General features: G+C 31.2%; 1 protein-coding gene across 1 annotated transcript; it reads right to left on the bottom strand.

Annotated features, from left to right (window-relative positions):
* Nucleotides 1-9,059: 9,059 nt before the first annotated feature.
* LOC137811549 (uncharacterized) lies at nucleotides 9,060-11,859 on the bottom strand. Its single transcript, XM_068613336.2, has 3 exons — nucleotides 10,975-11,859; nucleotides 10,235-10,795; nucleotides 9,060-9,952 (listed from the first exon to the last, which is right to left on the bottom strand). Exons 1-3 carry the CDS (start codon nucleotides 11,483-11,485, stop codon nucleotides 9,681-9,683), a joined length of 1,344 nt encoding a protein of 447 aa, XP_068469437.1. The 5' UTR covers nucleotides 11,486-11,859; the 3' UTR covers nucleotides 9,060-9,680.
* Between the last annotated feature and the right edge of the window lie 4,280 nt (nucleotides 11,860-16,139).

Here is a 16,139-nt window from a genome sequence, read left to right as displayed (position 1 = left end):
CGAACTGAGCGTCCGGGCCCAAGTCGAATTGAGTCGTTATGGACCAAAGTCAAGCCAAGTCATTTCGGACCAAAGTCGAGCCGAGTCATTTCAGACCAAAGTCGAGTCGAGTCATTTCGGGCCAATGTCGAGCCGAGCAGGTTCGGAAAAAAGTCAAGCCAAACAAAGTCGGGACGATGTCGAGTCGTCCGGGCCCAGACCGATGTTGAGTCGTCTAGGCCGATATCGAGCCCAACGAGCCCGGACTGATGTCGAGACGAGCGGGCCTGGATCAATGTTGAGTCGACATTAATAGTAAACATGTTCAACAATACCTTATACAATGAAAAGGAATGGATTCTTTTAAGCTACTCAAGAAGATAACAAATCTTTACTATTAATTTTTCCTTATCTCAGGAAAATATAATGAACATAAATAAACTACCGATTCGAGGATTAATGATTATGTTTGAAAGGCAAATTTTTTAGAAGGCTGCAGCAAACAGATCCAACTTGTTCCAAATTTTACTAAAATATTTCAGAAGTAATTTAAAGTCGACCCAGACAGCACTATATCTCCAATATACATGGAAAAGCAGATTCCTACGATCAGGAGCCACACATATAAACACTCAAATGACAGAATATATGAAGTTAACAAAAATCAAAACTTGGATAATGTACTCTTACGTGTCCAAAAATCAATTTTAGGAATGAACCAATGACTAGAAAAAGTGAAAGAGAGGAATTAAAGGAAAAAGAAAAGGAGAAAGCGTGGGTTGCTAGGGTGGGAGCCGATATCAGAAACTTTAGATGATGCATCAAATCTGATTTAGTTACATGTGTAGCTAAAAAAAGTTAAATAAAAAATAAATTAGTTCATAACATTATATTTAAAAGATAAAAGTACCATTAAAATCTTTTTTTAGATTAAATTACTTTTTAATTCAAAAGTATCATATTTAATTTAAGGGATAGACGTAGGTAAGTATGTATATATGAAACAGGATCAGACATAAAAGTTATCAAAATATTTTTCAATAAATTTCTGTAAAATACAAATGTAACTAATTCAATTGTTAAATTCCACGTTTTTATGAATCAGATTATGTATAGAAAATTTTACAAACACGCACAAATATACACTTCAAAAGTATTTTTAATATTTCATACATTAATATAGTTTATTTATGTTAAGATTAAATAAAACAATTTTTTTTAAAATCATTTCTTAAGATTGATGTTAAACATCTGAAAAATATTGATTTTTTTATTAGTATTATTATTGTGCTGAACAAAAACAAATTATTACTAGTATTGTATATATGTATTAAAAAATCACTTAGAACTACTTAAAGGTTTATCTTAATAAAATTTATAAAAAAAACATGTTTTGTTTTATATTTGCACTAGTGATCTAAATAAATTAACATTTTAATTCCTAAAAATTGTGTAGAACTATTATAATAGTCCAGAAACTATAAAAAAGGTGACTAATATATGTTTCTAAAGTGAAGTAGGTCAATGAAGTTAGTTTTCATCATTATTAGTCATCTCATCCAGGGCCGATTCTGGGCTTCGCGGCCCTTTAATGAAGGCCTACCCAATTGGAGGGTAAAAGAAATATTTTGATATTTAAAAATATATTATTTGCATAAGTTGACTCTTTAGTTTCTCTTATTTAATTATATAATTAACTAATCATAAGTTCAAACTTTTTATAATTTAAAATATTCAATTTTAAAATAATAAAATATATTTCATCATTTTCAACATTTAAAGTAATGGGGAAATTTTAACATTAAAAGGCACGAAATTTTTTATATTAAATAATAAAGTACTCTTTGTTTTTAAATATTTAAAGAAATTATAAACTTTTTATTAATTTTTTCTTTAAAAATGAAGGAAGAAACTGCATTTTATAATACCTTTATTTATTTTGTTTTACATCTAACAAGAAAATGTATACTATAATAATAAAATTATTCACTTTAAAAAATTGTGTTGTCAGTAATGTTTAATTTCTGTTATAATTAGTCATAGATGCTCTTGTCAGGAAGTAAAATTATTTTCCATGTCAAACAATATCATAAACAATTAAAAAAAGTTTATGTAATATTAATAGAGTTAAATCTAACAAAAATAAACATAATTTAATATCTTTTTTTTTATAAATGTCTCCAAATCCTTCCCCAAGTTATTAAAAATTTGTATTGGACACGTTTCAGTAACATCTTGAGTTACATTAAGCACCACTCACATCCAATTTGATTGTAAAGACATATAGTGCATAATTAATTATTTTTAAACTTTTTGTATAAATATATTTTTTCTATTTCTTTTTAACTCACATTTCTAACATTTAGATTTCAAGTAACTTTACCTTCACATTTTTTTTTATGTTAAGATTTTGGAAACCTCTATATTTAGTCTTTGACATGTATTTTGAATAAAACTTGGTGGTTTATAATGTAGTTTTTCACAAAAGAAAATTTTAAATGGTACTAATTTTTCCCGTATCCTTTCAAGATCTTTATATATCTTTCAACATATGGTACATATATTTTAAATAAATTAGGTCATACAATTGAATATTGCTCACCAAAACTACCAAATGAAGAATCTATTGAAGATGGAGAAAAAAAGCATCAGGAAAGAACAAAATAAATACAAGTATGGTTAGAAAAGACAAGGAATAAGAAATTAAAAGAAAATTAATAAATACAAGTATGGTTAGAAAAGACAAGGAATAAGAAATTAAAAGAAAATTAGAAGAAATATTTACAAGAGGAAAGCTTAAAAAGATGAAAGAACAAGGAGAAAAATTAAATTGTAATATTTTTTATAGATCATAGAATATTCTAAGGGATTCAAAGCATAATTTATAACCCAAAAGATATAGTTTCACAAGCATTAAGGAATGAAAAACAAACATGAAGATTTTTTATGTTTCACATGTCACTTTAAAGACTACGTGCTTGTGTAACTAGTTACACATGTCACTTTTAAGTGCATGTGAAGGTCGTAACCACTTAACATATCTCTTTCTTGAATCAAGAGACGCTTATATGCCTTCTCCCATGTTCCTCTCCATATTTCAACGGTCATCCATGTGATAATCAAGATTAAAGAATTCATTTTGTGTTAAACATAGGACTAGTGACACCTTAATGTAATCATTAGCTTAATTAGGTTTATGTTATCACTAAGTTTCATCATAACTTTTTATTCATACGTAGGATTCTTTTTCTTGTGTTCACATTTATTGTAACTAACTTCTTTCCATATTTGGCCACACCATTCAACTATAAATAATGTGTCAAGCCTCTCATGTAATCATATTTGAATGGTTGAATGCAAATTGATTCTATGGGACGACTTTGAGTTTCTTAATAGTGTTTCACTCTTGCCTTAATTTTTATCTTGGATAGCTTCTTCAAGTAGAAACTCCTCCTTGCACTTATTCTTTGGAACATCATTCAAAGGTGAAATGTTCTAATAATTCTTTTCCTTAATTCATTTTCTATTTATGTTTGATTGATCTTATTGAGTCTAACTTTTGTTTATTTTGATTTTATGTTTTGTTCTTATGGGTGTTTAGAGTTTGAAAGTGTTAAAATCTCTTTTGAGAGATTACAATAAAGTGAACAAGATTTGGGTTGATTTGGAGCTTACAAACACAGTGATAACCATTTTATAAATTTTATTCTTTCTTGGTTGATCAATTAGTGATTGATTTTAAGAATTAAAAATGAAAACAAATGATTATAAGGACCACAAAATCAATTTCTCCAAGAATTTTGGAAGTCAAAATGTCAAAGAAATAAAAGAAAATAAGTGGTTAAAAGTTAGTTATAAAGCCAAAGTCACATAATTAGTTTGTCCAAACTTCTTGAACACAGTTGACTATTTGTCTCCTATGGAATTTCTGAATTGTATCTCCTCTTTTGTCTGAGTTTTGTCCCCAAAATAATGCTTGTTTTGGGTAACTTTCTTTTGGCATTTTAACATGATTTTATTTTTGTTGAAATTTGTTGCTTAATTTGACCTATTTTTAGTGTCCTTTTAGCTTCTTACCTCCTTCAGGATTTACATTTTCCTCTCTCCCAGCCTGCAACCCTGTACCGTGACAACAAATCTGCCCTTCAAATAGCGTCCAATCAAGTCTTTCATGAACTCACCAAGCACATCGAAATTGATTGTCACCTAGTTCGTGAAAAACTTAACTCTAATCTTCTCAAACTGCTGCTCATTACTTCTGCCATGCAAGTTGCTGACATATTCACCAAGCTCCTTGCTTCCACACAGTTCTCTACTCTCAAATTCAAGCTGGGTCTGACAAATATCTACTCCCCAGCTTGAGAGGGGTGTTAACATATTTAGTTTTTCTGTTTTAAGTTATTGGGCTTTGTTTGTTTGGTCCAATTTTCCTTTTCTGTTTCAGTATGTCTTAGTCTTTTTCTTATATATACACCATGTATTTTACTCTCTAATACACAAGTAAATAAGAATTTCTTTTGTATTTTTTTTCTCTGCTTTTCTCTCTTTTATGTTTAAGTCATTGTCTCTTTTTTATTTGCAATTAGGGTTCATCATAACCTCCCTTTCTCTATTGCGATTTCGTGTGATTACGTGCGCTTCATTTGATGCACCACATCAGACAATGAATATTCATCTTCATTATCTATAATAAAGAGCTTCTTTTAACTTTAGCCACAATGTTGTTGATGTTTTCTCCTCTACAACTTCATGAAAAAACTCATTTGACAACAAACAAAGAATCATTGGATGATTATTTTCTTCTTGTTGCTCTTAAACATGTCTTTTTATGTGTGATATACTCCTGGAAACCAATGTTCTCACACAATTTGCTCCTTAATTAAAGCTCTCATCTTAATTCTCCATAGGTTGAATTTTATTTTATTTTTTGTCATTAAACTTTTCAATTTTGGAAGTGATATTCATAGTCTTTCAAGAATTTATCAATAGATGCAAAAGGAGATCAAAATTTGCTTTGATACCATTTCTCATGAACCAAGTTCCAAATTTTGCATAAGATAAAGTGAAATTGTTGTACAAAGTAAGTTGGCATCGCACCAAAGACAAAAGGCAAATAACAAACATAAAGTTAAAAATCAATAAAATCGACTCATGTTTTATGCAAGATAAGCATTAAGTTTCATCTAGTATCTCACTTGTTTCATCATCCAACTCACTCTTATAAAGAGGATACAAAACAATTACAATTAGTTAGAACTGAAAAAACACAATTCTAGCTATCAAACAAAACATATATAAAAATTACTTGTTCATTAAATGATCTAATATTTTCGTCATTAGACTACCTACTCTAAACGTTATTAGATTGTTTACCCATTAGATGTATACAATGAAACTGTCTATCCTAAAAAAAATAGAGTATATCAAGATATTTTTTTCTACATTCAAATATCATATACTCATTATTAATAAAGGCTAGTAAAGTTAATTATAAATTTTGATTGATCTACATTAAATTACATTCAAGTATCTTATATTCTTTACTAAATGTTAGTAAAATGAATTATAAATTTTGATTATCAAAAGTTAGACTCAAAATAAACAAATTCTTATATGTTGACAAAGAGGATACAAGTTTAACTAGATCCTTGTCTTGTAAATCCTCATTATAATAATGTGCTAATTACTAAATATGAGTCATAAAATTGTATTTTTCTTAAGTCAAACATAAAGAAACACTATAAGAAAATCATTAAATAGAAACTAATTTTAGAAGAAGAAAAAATTAGTTGTTATATTGACTAAGTAAGAAACCATCTTAGAGACTAAAAAAAATTGGTTTCTAAATTAGTTTCTATTATTGTTAAATAGAATCTAAATAATTGGTAGTTAAAACTTTGGTAGCATTAGATACCAATTTAGAAACTATTTAACAATAATAAAAAGTAATTTAGAAACAAAAATTATTTTAGTTTTTAAAATGGTCTCTAATTTAGTCAATATAACAACTAATTATTTTTTTTTTCTAAAATTGATTTTTATAAAATGATTTACTTTAAGTGAAATGAAATGAAAACCCTAATTCTTAGTTAAGAAAATTTAGACGGGATTACTTCATCGTCTCTCAATCATCATCATTTGTGAAAGTCTGGAGTACCTACTCTGCCTAATGTTTTGAGGTGTTTTCTAAGCCAACCATTTGCTTTTGCAATTTAGCCTAGAAGGTTAGTACCTCTCTTTATGTTTATATCTAACTGTGGGAAAAGGTCATCAACTTGTCCTCTTATTTCTATTTATTGCTTATGTGGAAGGCTAGGAAGAACACAAAGGCATGGTGCCTCTTCACATCTTTACCTATAAGCAGTATTGGCCCTACTCAAGCATCACTCAACTACTACTGGTGTTAGTGCTTTGTCCTATGTAGCCTACCCTTCCTCCTACTATTGGCTTGGTACCTATAAATGAATTTGCAATATTGTTTTAACTAAGCTTAACTTTTTCTTCTTCATTTCCTAATGTATTTATTGAAAAAGTTGAGTAAATTTAGTAAAATCATTTCCAAGGATGATATATTTATTGTTGTTCTTATTATTTGTGAAACAATATTAAACTAGTTATTATGAGAGAGAAAAATACTTTGATCTAAAAGAAAAGTTCAATCAATATGTTATTTTATCCAATTTGATCCTAATTCGACATTAAAAATGTAGAGAAGTTTGAGAATTTAAAAACTATGAAGATTAAAGTAAGAAGAAATAAAAAGGAAAAATTCTACCTTCACCTTCATATATTCCCTCTGTATTTCTATATTTTTTTTAATTCTAAAAATACTTTTTTAGTATGGTAAAGAGTGTGATATCTTCTTCTTCATTTTCAAGTAGTGGTGGTTGTTGTTGTTTGTGGTGGTTGGTGGTGAACGTTGGTGGTTGAGGTAAGTTTGTCTTTCTAGTAGTGATAGCTATGTTTTAGTTCGCTTATTTATTTATTTTTCATTTTTTTAGAAGCCACAAACTTAGAAAAAAATAAGGAGATGCAAAAATAGGGTACAAAACTCAAAAAAAAATCTTCACACTGGAAATGTCGAATATAACAAATCTTCTTGTCAGTCTTATCACACACTCAAATGATAAAATGATAAGATTACTCTCTCAAATAGTACGAATGAAAAAAGAATGGAAAGACACATATTAGAAGAAAGAAAAAAGATATAAAATGTGGGAATACAACTAATGTATTTAAAAAGTGAAATTATGTTTTATTTAATATTATTTCAAAAATTTCAAAAATATTAAAATCGACTTTTTACAATTAATTAATATAAAGATAAAAAGGAAAAGATGGAGGGAGAATTTGAAAATAAATAAGAAATTTCCGAACCTAAAGACAGTATTAACTGTTGTGATAATCATTGCAGTCCATTAAGTTTCTTTTATTGAGAGTGAATTGGCATTAGTTATGAGAATGGGATTGGGCTTGAAGAATCCCGAATTGGGCTTATTTGATCCCAAAATTTTGGATGGGCGTGGGCACCACCTTGGGCCGTCATGGTATGCTACGACAACCTATGACCTACACTCACATCGGCTTTCTAGGGTAAATAAACACACTTGACCCTAACTGGCATGATGATTCAACAGTAGTTAATGTCAGATGTTACTTGGCAGAGGAAGTAATGGTAGGGTCACGACACAACATTCATGTTTTCTCATCTTAACCCATCACTATCACTTTTGTAATAAAATCAGACGGCGACGTTTTCCAACTCTATAACCTCCAAACCTCAATTTAGATTATGCAATTACAGGTTCAGCGATGCAATGCCACCTTCAAAGTAGTTTGTTGCCCCCAAAAACACCTCCCATTAAAACATTACTCCTACATTTTAGTTACTTCTTTCACCCATAACCACAAAACTTAATAAATAAAAACACATGCTTTGTTTATATATATAAACTAATTTTAACATTTTTTTTCCCTGTCCAATAACATTATGCGATCAAATTATTACATTTTATAAAATATTTATAAAATAACTTGTCCTTTAGCACGTTTCCTAAATTATTATTTCTCAGTGCGACTTCGGTTATTAGGAAGTTCAATTCTCATTCATTTACTTTGAAATTTTCGTTTATTGTACTGGAATTCTCCCCAAATTCGACTGAGACCGAATTCTGGGAGATACAAATTTAAGTGTTTCTTTTTATGTTTATTTTTTTAGGCACAAAAGCGAAGTATTTCTCCAACTAAGGTACAAAAGAGTCTACTTAAAAGAATTTTTCTACGTATTGGTGATCAGTCATAGTCAAATTTCTCATTTAATACTCACTTTCATATCAATAGAAATAAGATGAAAAGTAAAATAATTACTTCTTTTTTGCAAAAAGAAACAAAAATAGTAATAAAAGGGTCTGAAATAACATATACTTGTAATGTAAACAACAATGTAGAAAAAATGTAACACTGGACTCTGTAAGACAATCATTTCAAAGTTCTCTTGTGTGGTTCAACAGTCAATTATAAAAATTTGGGTCTCAATTATGAAAGAAACAGTCAAATTTACTATTTACATGGGTAAAAGTAACATTGAAAATTCTGTGGAGATATTTTGACAACGGGAGCTGAAAGTGATTGACCGAGAATATTTTATCTCGAGTTCGCATTAAGTGTGGGATTTAAGTGGAATTGATATATTTATGATGGTGTTTGAAACAGTTAAAATAAATGTATGTTAGTTTTCCAAACTAACAAGTTTGTTTGTTAGTGTCCATAGTTCCCCCAAAGGAATTGAGTGATAAAAAAAATAGGCACATGGGTCATGTGAGTGGCATGAATTTGCAGAGATTTTGGTGATGGGGGTAGGATGTTGCACAGTTGGGCATCTTGAATGCATAAATTGGATGGAGTCAGTTGCTGAAATTGTGGCTTAGTTATTGCATCACAGGCCCATGAGAAAAGGATGTTCCCAACAGTTCCCATTCCCAACCCTTTCTTCTATTTTCATCATCATTCCACTAAAACAGTTCAAAAAAATCACTTTTTAATAGCGAAATGAAAAAAAGTCAAACAAGGCTTAGCTTGAATTGAAACTGGGAACAGGAACACCTATTTATTCATGATAATCTTAAAAATGAAGGAGTACACAAATACTACTTTACTATACCAATTCCTGTCCTTTCCTAGCTTCTTACACGTATCACCCTATTCAGTCCTTCTGTCTCCCAATTTGTTTTAATTAGTACCTTCCTATTCTTAGCCATATATTCTAAGTAACAAACGAATGTCTCGGACACATTTAATATCCAAATCATCCGTTTCAATCTTCATTTGGCTGGTCGACAAATTTAACCTAAGGAATTGTTCATACAGAAAGCGCCAAAAACTAGAAGAAAAGGAGGAGCATGAAAATGAAAATGAAAATGAAAATGAATAGAGAAGGGTTATAGTAATCAAATTTAATTATATTATGTTATTATTATTATTATTATTGAAGGGGGTCCCCATGTGATAAAAAGAAAGGAAATCACAACAGAGATAGCTGTGAAGTATGATTCTCAACAGCAGTGACGCAAGGATCACAGTCACCAAACTGAAGCAACTATCCTTTCTGTTTACCTCGAATGGCTTCTCAGTAATGTTGGACCACACCTATATTGAGGAGCTTCCGGGGAAGGCTGCAGCTTTTTGTTCGGTTCTAACTTTGATCATGTGGCTCCTACTCCAAGGAAGTCAATAAATGGAGGAGGAATTGCATCTGAGGGGTCACTGCTCATGGCTTGATCTCTGTGTTCTGCCACTGATGATAGTGAAGCTTCACTGCCCAGTATCTGTGCTGTGGAATTTGAGAAACTGTAAAAGTTGTGATTGTTTTGGTGTTGCATTAGCATCAGATATTGGGGGTAATGAGAGTAAAAACCAGACGGCGGGTTATGGTTCTGGCCAAAATACTCTCCCACCATGTCATTGCTTCTACTACCTGCAGGTCCAAACAGCAGTGCTTTAAGCTATAGTATTATGAAAAGAATGTGATTATAAATGTGCAAGTTTTTTTGGGGGGAGGACTAGTTAAGCTGCGACCCAAAAAGGGTTGCATCAGTCACTGTTGCAGACCAAAAAGATAGACGGAGAAAATCACAAAAGTAACACATTTAACTTTGTTGAAAAGTAAGATACAGTGACTTGAATGCTAATGAATGAAGTTGTAACCACAAGCATTTGAAGGCCAGAAATTTAGTGCGGATTTGAAATGGGCACCAACCTGAAAAGAAATCAAGCGGTGTTTGTTGAGGATACAAGGCAATATGAGGAGGGGCCAGCTTGGTGGTTGAGTTTGCTTCTTTGGAAGCAGTCATGTGGGGTGAGCCATTTAAGCCATACTCAACCCCACCACCAGGAGGAGCAACTACTCCATGGAAGGGTGCAGCAGCATATGGGAAACTTGGCATGTTATTGTTGTTGGCAAGTCCTCCGTTTGGGAGATTGAGACAATAGGGTGGTGGTGGTTCTGTCCCTGCAGTGGCTGTGTCTCTAGAGACATTGCTGCTTGTTGTGTTTTCCTCCACTCTCCTGTAAACAGATTGGCTCAGCCTCCTCCTCCTGTAGGCACTAGACTGTTCTCTGTACTTTCTGGCCATTATAACGTGCCAGTGATTCTTCACTGCATTATCTGTTCTTCCAGGGAAAAGCCTAGCAATCATGGCCCATTTGTTGCCATAAATCCTATGTGCCTGCATTAGTCTCTCTTCCTCTTCTTCACTGAACGCTCTCCTATTGATTCTCGGGTCCAACTGGTTGAACCATCTCAGCCTACAACTCTTGCCTAAAAACACAAAACATCCACCAATGAGATCTCAACAAACGAAGATAAATGAAAAAACATTTAATGATAAAAAAAAGGGTCACCACTAAAACATTAAAAACAAAACATAAAAATTCTTAGTAAAAAAATGAAGCATGGGTTTATATCTATCTGATATCCATTTGCACTAGTTTTCTCACCTGATCTTCCTTCTAACTTTTCGGCTATGAGGTTCCAGTTCTGAGGGCCATAGAGAGCCACAAGCTCCTTGAGCTTGGAATCTTCTGCTGGTCTCCAATGCCCCCTTGCACAGAGCTTGGAATGCCCCGAACCACTATTAGAATTCTCATTAGGGTTCTCTTCGTTAAAGTTATTAGCATTATGGTTAACTTTGTCACTGTCTTCCCCACCCCCATCATCACTGCTATCAGACCCTTTACCCTCATCCGCCCCATCACTGTTGGGATGTTCCTCAAAGTTCCTCCCAAGGCATTCCCTCATAAAGGGCAAACCCCAGTTTGAGCCGCCGTTGGAGACATAACAATCTTGATGAGACGAAACCACACCGTAGTTAGAACAAAGAGAAAGAGAATCCATGTCAGCATAGACCATTCCCATGGAGGGAGGGGAAGAAGAGTAGGAGGAAGAAGAAGCGTATCGAGTGAGGTTTTCTTGTGAAGAGTAGACGACACTAGCAGGCCACGCCTTCATGTTCTCAGACTTAGTCACAAGTGTTGAAGAAGGGAATATGAATGTTGTGAAGTGTTGCAAAGTAGAAAAAGCGAGGATGAGTAAGAAGAAGAATATTTTATGCGATGAAGAGGAGGAGTAACATGAGAGTAAAGTTTGATAGGACAGATAGTGAAGGGGAAGAACAGTTTATGCAGAAGATAAAAGAGCTAAAAGTGCTTTGGTTTCAAAAGTTTCTGGTGGTGAAGGCTTTCAAGAGATATCCCTACAAGGATGCTTCCTTCACTAACAAGACCATTGGTTCAATGAGAAGGCAAGAGAGAGAGAGAAGGGAGGTGTTTGAAGCAGTTAGGTACCCAGACTGAGGCAATGAGTCTGGCATTCTTCATTTAACCAGTTGCTGTCATTATATTACTACTATTTATTCTATTCTTTTAACAAATCACACCTCACTCACACGTGTGAGAGTGAGAGACAGGGAGAAAGTAATATATTTTCTCTCTCCATTCATGGGGGGTTGCAGGGTCTTAGGCTGTCTCTCTCTAAATTGACAAGAAAGACAGTAATGTGATGGGTGCTTACTTGGGCTTGTGGCAGCAGCAGGGACATCTTTCTTTTCAAAGCACATCAAAATTGAGGGCTTTGCTTTGCCATTGTTACACAACACAACGGAACAAGCCTTGTCATGTTCATATGCACTAGCACTAGTAAATGACCCTAGCATAGCCTATTCATCAACCTATTTTCTCTCTCTTTCAATATCTCTGTCCCCATCAACATCAGCGTCACTGCATAACTCCCTCCTTCTGCTTGTGCTTATGTTTTTCCTTGGTCGTGCTATTAACTAGATGCAATGCAATGCAATGGAATTCAAAGAGGGTTCAGTAACCTTGGTTTCAGTTGAGGTAACCACTTGAAGTCGACTTAACGACCAACCAATCCCTTCGCTAAAGACTACACTTTCTATACCTCAACTCATTTACAATTAACTACAAATTTCTAATTTTACATTCATTCATCTTTTTTATCATTATGCATCAAAATTAAATATACTTTTAAACAATTCTTAATTATAGTTACTCCAAATGCTACTTATCTTTAAATTAATACAAAATGCTATTTTTAAAGTAATAACAGTAAATAGAATACAATTCATTCAAAACAAATTGTACTTCATAAACAGTTATTATATTTATGTCTGCTGAAATAAATGTACAGGATTTTAGACTACTCCTTTTAGGATTAATGTATTCTCGTGTTAGTTTAGGATAAGTTGGTACAATACACTGTTCATTTATTGAAATTTACACTGTCACTCCATTATATTAATGTGTTTATAACAAAATTATTAGTATTAATATTACATAATTCTTTTGTCAAATTTCTTTAAATGTTATTTATCTAAAGAAATATTTTGTTTGATTTTATTTTTCATAAATTAATTGTATTAATTGATTAAAACTTACTAAGGTAACTTTCATTTTATTATTTTCAAAAAAAAAAAATTGTTCCTTAACTTGGTTTAACATTTTTCTTAGTTGCTTATAATCTTCTAACTGCCTTCACTGATATATTTATGAATTATTATATCTGTATTTGTACTATTAACCATAAATTATTTTAACAGAAAATGATAATATTTATTTCATTCAGTCTACTACGAGTTGTTCATTTTAGCATTGTTTTTGGAATAGTATAAAGTGGAGGGGGAAACTAACAAAAGATGGAAGGCATGAAATATAAATAAATAAACAGAAATAAACGGCTAAACTCTCCAAAACAATCTTTAAAATATTTATTTCTTTGTTTATTTCAAAATAATATTCATTTGCTTGTATTTTTTAAATAAAAAAAACTTTATTTTTATTTTATTTTTCACCGGCTTCTTTCTTTTCTTTTCAACAAAATAATTTATATATCACTTTTTACTCCTCTCTAATTCTTCTTTTTCTTTATCCTTAATCAAACAATCTCTATTTTCGCTTATTTATTTCGCACCTCTTTCTATTCTATGTTTTTTCTTTCATTTCTTTTATTTCTTTCATTCCTACTAAACAAGAATTTATGTTCCATCTACTTTACTTTACTCTCTTTTTTTACTCCCTTACTTTTTTTTTTTACAATCCCAATTCAAGCTAAAGATAAGACTTTAAAAATAAAAAATATATTTAGTATTTTATTTTTTTAATTTAATTTTTCTTCCAGCCTAAACTTTTGGATAAAAAACTATTTCCTCATTTTAAGAAATAATGGATGGGGAAAAATATGTAAAATCAATTTAAATAGCATAAATTATTTTAATGATTATAAGAATACAGTACTGAAATAATTTGTGGACAATTTATCAAGGAAAAAGTTTTCATAATTAGTGGAAATTTGATTATCAAAATAATTAACTCAGCGACAAAATTTCAGAAAATTTTATAAGCAAATTCCTCTTTTGAAAATTCCTTCTTTTTACTCATTTACTTAGCGAAAATCATATTCTAAAGCTAATTTTTCTTCAATTATTTTCCTCTTTAAATTGCTTCAAAACGGTCGTCTTCTTGAATCTACATACCCATAAAAAATTAACAAACTTTAGAAGCAATACGTTCATCACTAATTCATGTTGTATATATATTATTTTATACAATTTTGTTTAAACTGAAAAACCATATATATATATATATATATATATAATCCAAATATAGATTTGCATTAATTGAGAGACATTAAAAAAATAATAAGAATACAAATTATAAATATATGCATTATAGAAGAAAGTATTTTAACAATTTGAATTGGTTACAAACTCTCACCTAAACATACAAGATCATCTACTCTACATGTATAAAATATGATCATAAAAGTTAAATCATAATCAAAATAAGCACAAGGATATGTGAACATAAAACAAGGTTATAACAGCATACATATATGTGTTTAATTATGAGTTATTAATCATCTCATCATTCTCACCTATTTCTTGTTTCAATAAAAATTTAAGAAAATTAATTTTTACTCTCATCCCTTGCCTCAACAAACATCAAAAGGACTTTAACAGCTTTCACAAGACGTGTATTGAGCACTTCTCACCGAAGAGTAACATCTAACCAATACTAACTTCTACTATCCCATTAAAAGTTCTTTGGTGTGGTTAGTATAATTCAATGAGTATACTACAAGAACCTTCTTTCTTTTGTTATCTTAATGTATATGATTTAAATTATCATTAAATTTAAAATTCTCTCTTTAGTAATGAGTTCCAATACTTAATACTACACTAAAAAAAAGTAGTCTAGAACATCATATAAAGTATTTGTCATTTCTTATTCATAATAAACAACACACACCTATACCTTCCTTGTGTATAGCACTTAAATAAATACAATAACATTTCAATATGTCATATTAATCACAAAATATATATTTTATGAAATAGTTTCTTTTGATTTAATAAAACATATTTTAAGGTACAAGGAAACATTGTTTCATCATCGTTCATCCTAGAGGAGAAAGAACTTATTTGGTATTTCCCTTAATCATGTTAAGAATAGAGCAACAAGATCCAAAGATTAAGCGGCAATCCAACATTTAAGTGATATACATCTTTTTCTCTCTTACATGAATGTTCATATGGTCAATTAAGCAACCAAACTCATAAAGGAGAGAGAATTGATATGACTTCTCTCTCTCTTGAACAACAAGTCATAACTTGATCGTTGAGCAGCATCATTTGAGTACCCAATTTAACTCTTCAGCAAAGTGTTATGTCATCACATTTAATACCATCATTAGAATCTTACTTGAACAACTTACATATTGATTAAATGATATTCAAGTTTCAATAAACAAAAAATTATAATTGAACCAAATCTTAGAAAATTTATTACTTTTCAAAAGGTTTTTCAACCAATATTTTACCTAAAATTAACAAGTTTTCAGCTTAACTAGTTTTCTAACACCCAAACTGGTGGCAGAGCCCCCAGCCACACTAAACCACACAAAAAGGAGTATGAAGACCTAGAGGTTGTTTATGGATTTATTTGCACATACAGGTCTAATTGGGCTTTTGTTTATTTTTGTAGGCCCAATCAAGAGGACAACTCCAAGGTGAAGGAATGTACAAACATATCCAAGAATACCTCCAAGTCATCAAAATATAAACTAGAGCTTTGGTCAGAAGAACACAAGACTGAGTTTCTGGTAACTAGTCAACATTAATTTTGGGTCAAGCTTTAGCTTAAATAAATTGTATAAAGTTGTTTAGGATTTCATGGGCCATGTATTGGGCCTAGTAGCATAAAATAATTGGACCAGATATTTGGGCCAAGTAGCATAGGTTTTTGGGCTTGTATTTTTGTCAATAGTAAAATAGGTCTAGTTAAGGTTAAAAGTGACTAGTTAGGGTAACAATTGGGCTTCTTTGAGCCCACTGTAACCCTAAAAATTCTAGGATATATTAGAGGATGAAAATTACCTTGGTATGGAGCACATGGATGCCCACATGGCAATCAAAGAGTGGAGAGGATTTAGCATGGAAGGTGTGAGCTCAACATGGAAAGCATGACTCCACATGGCACCTTCTCATTAGAGAGTTTTATTTTGAAATTTCAAATTTTGGCTCCAAAATGTTCAACCCTCTCTCCTATAAATTGAGGTGCTTGGCTCATGAATTATTAAGATCAATATA

This window comes from Phaseolus vulgaris, chromosome 2 (genome assembly GCF_051622355.1).
Source record: "Phaseolus vulgaris cultivar YP4 chromosome 2, ASM5162235v1, whole genome shotgun sequence".
NCBI classification, from domain to species: Eukaryota; Viridiplantae; Streptophyta; class Magnoliopsida; order Fabales; family Fabaceae; genus Phaseolus; species Phaseolus vulgaris.
This window is presented reverse-complemented; position numbering and strand designations above follow the sequence as displayed.

Bases quoted from the DNA above. Each gene is read 5' to 3' on its own strand.
- LOC137811549 (XM_068613336.2), bottom strand. From the start codon at position 11,485: ATGAAGGCGTGGCCTGCTAGTGTCGTCTACTCTTCACAAGAAAACCTC. The intron at 10,796-10,974 runs GTGAGAAAACTA...TTGTGTTTTTAG, and splicing joins AAAGTTAGAAGGAAGATCAG to GCAAGAGTTGTAGGCTGAGA. The intron at 9,953-10,234 runs GTTGGTGCCCAT...TTGGACCTGCAG, and splicing joins ACCGCTTGATTTCTTTTCAG to GTAGTAGAAGCAATGACATG.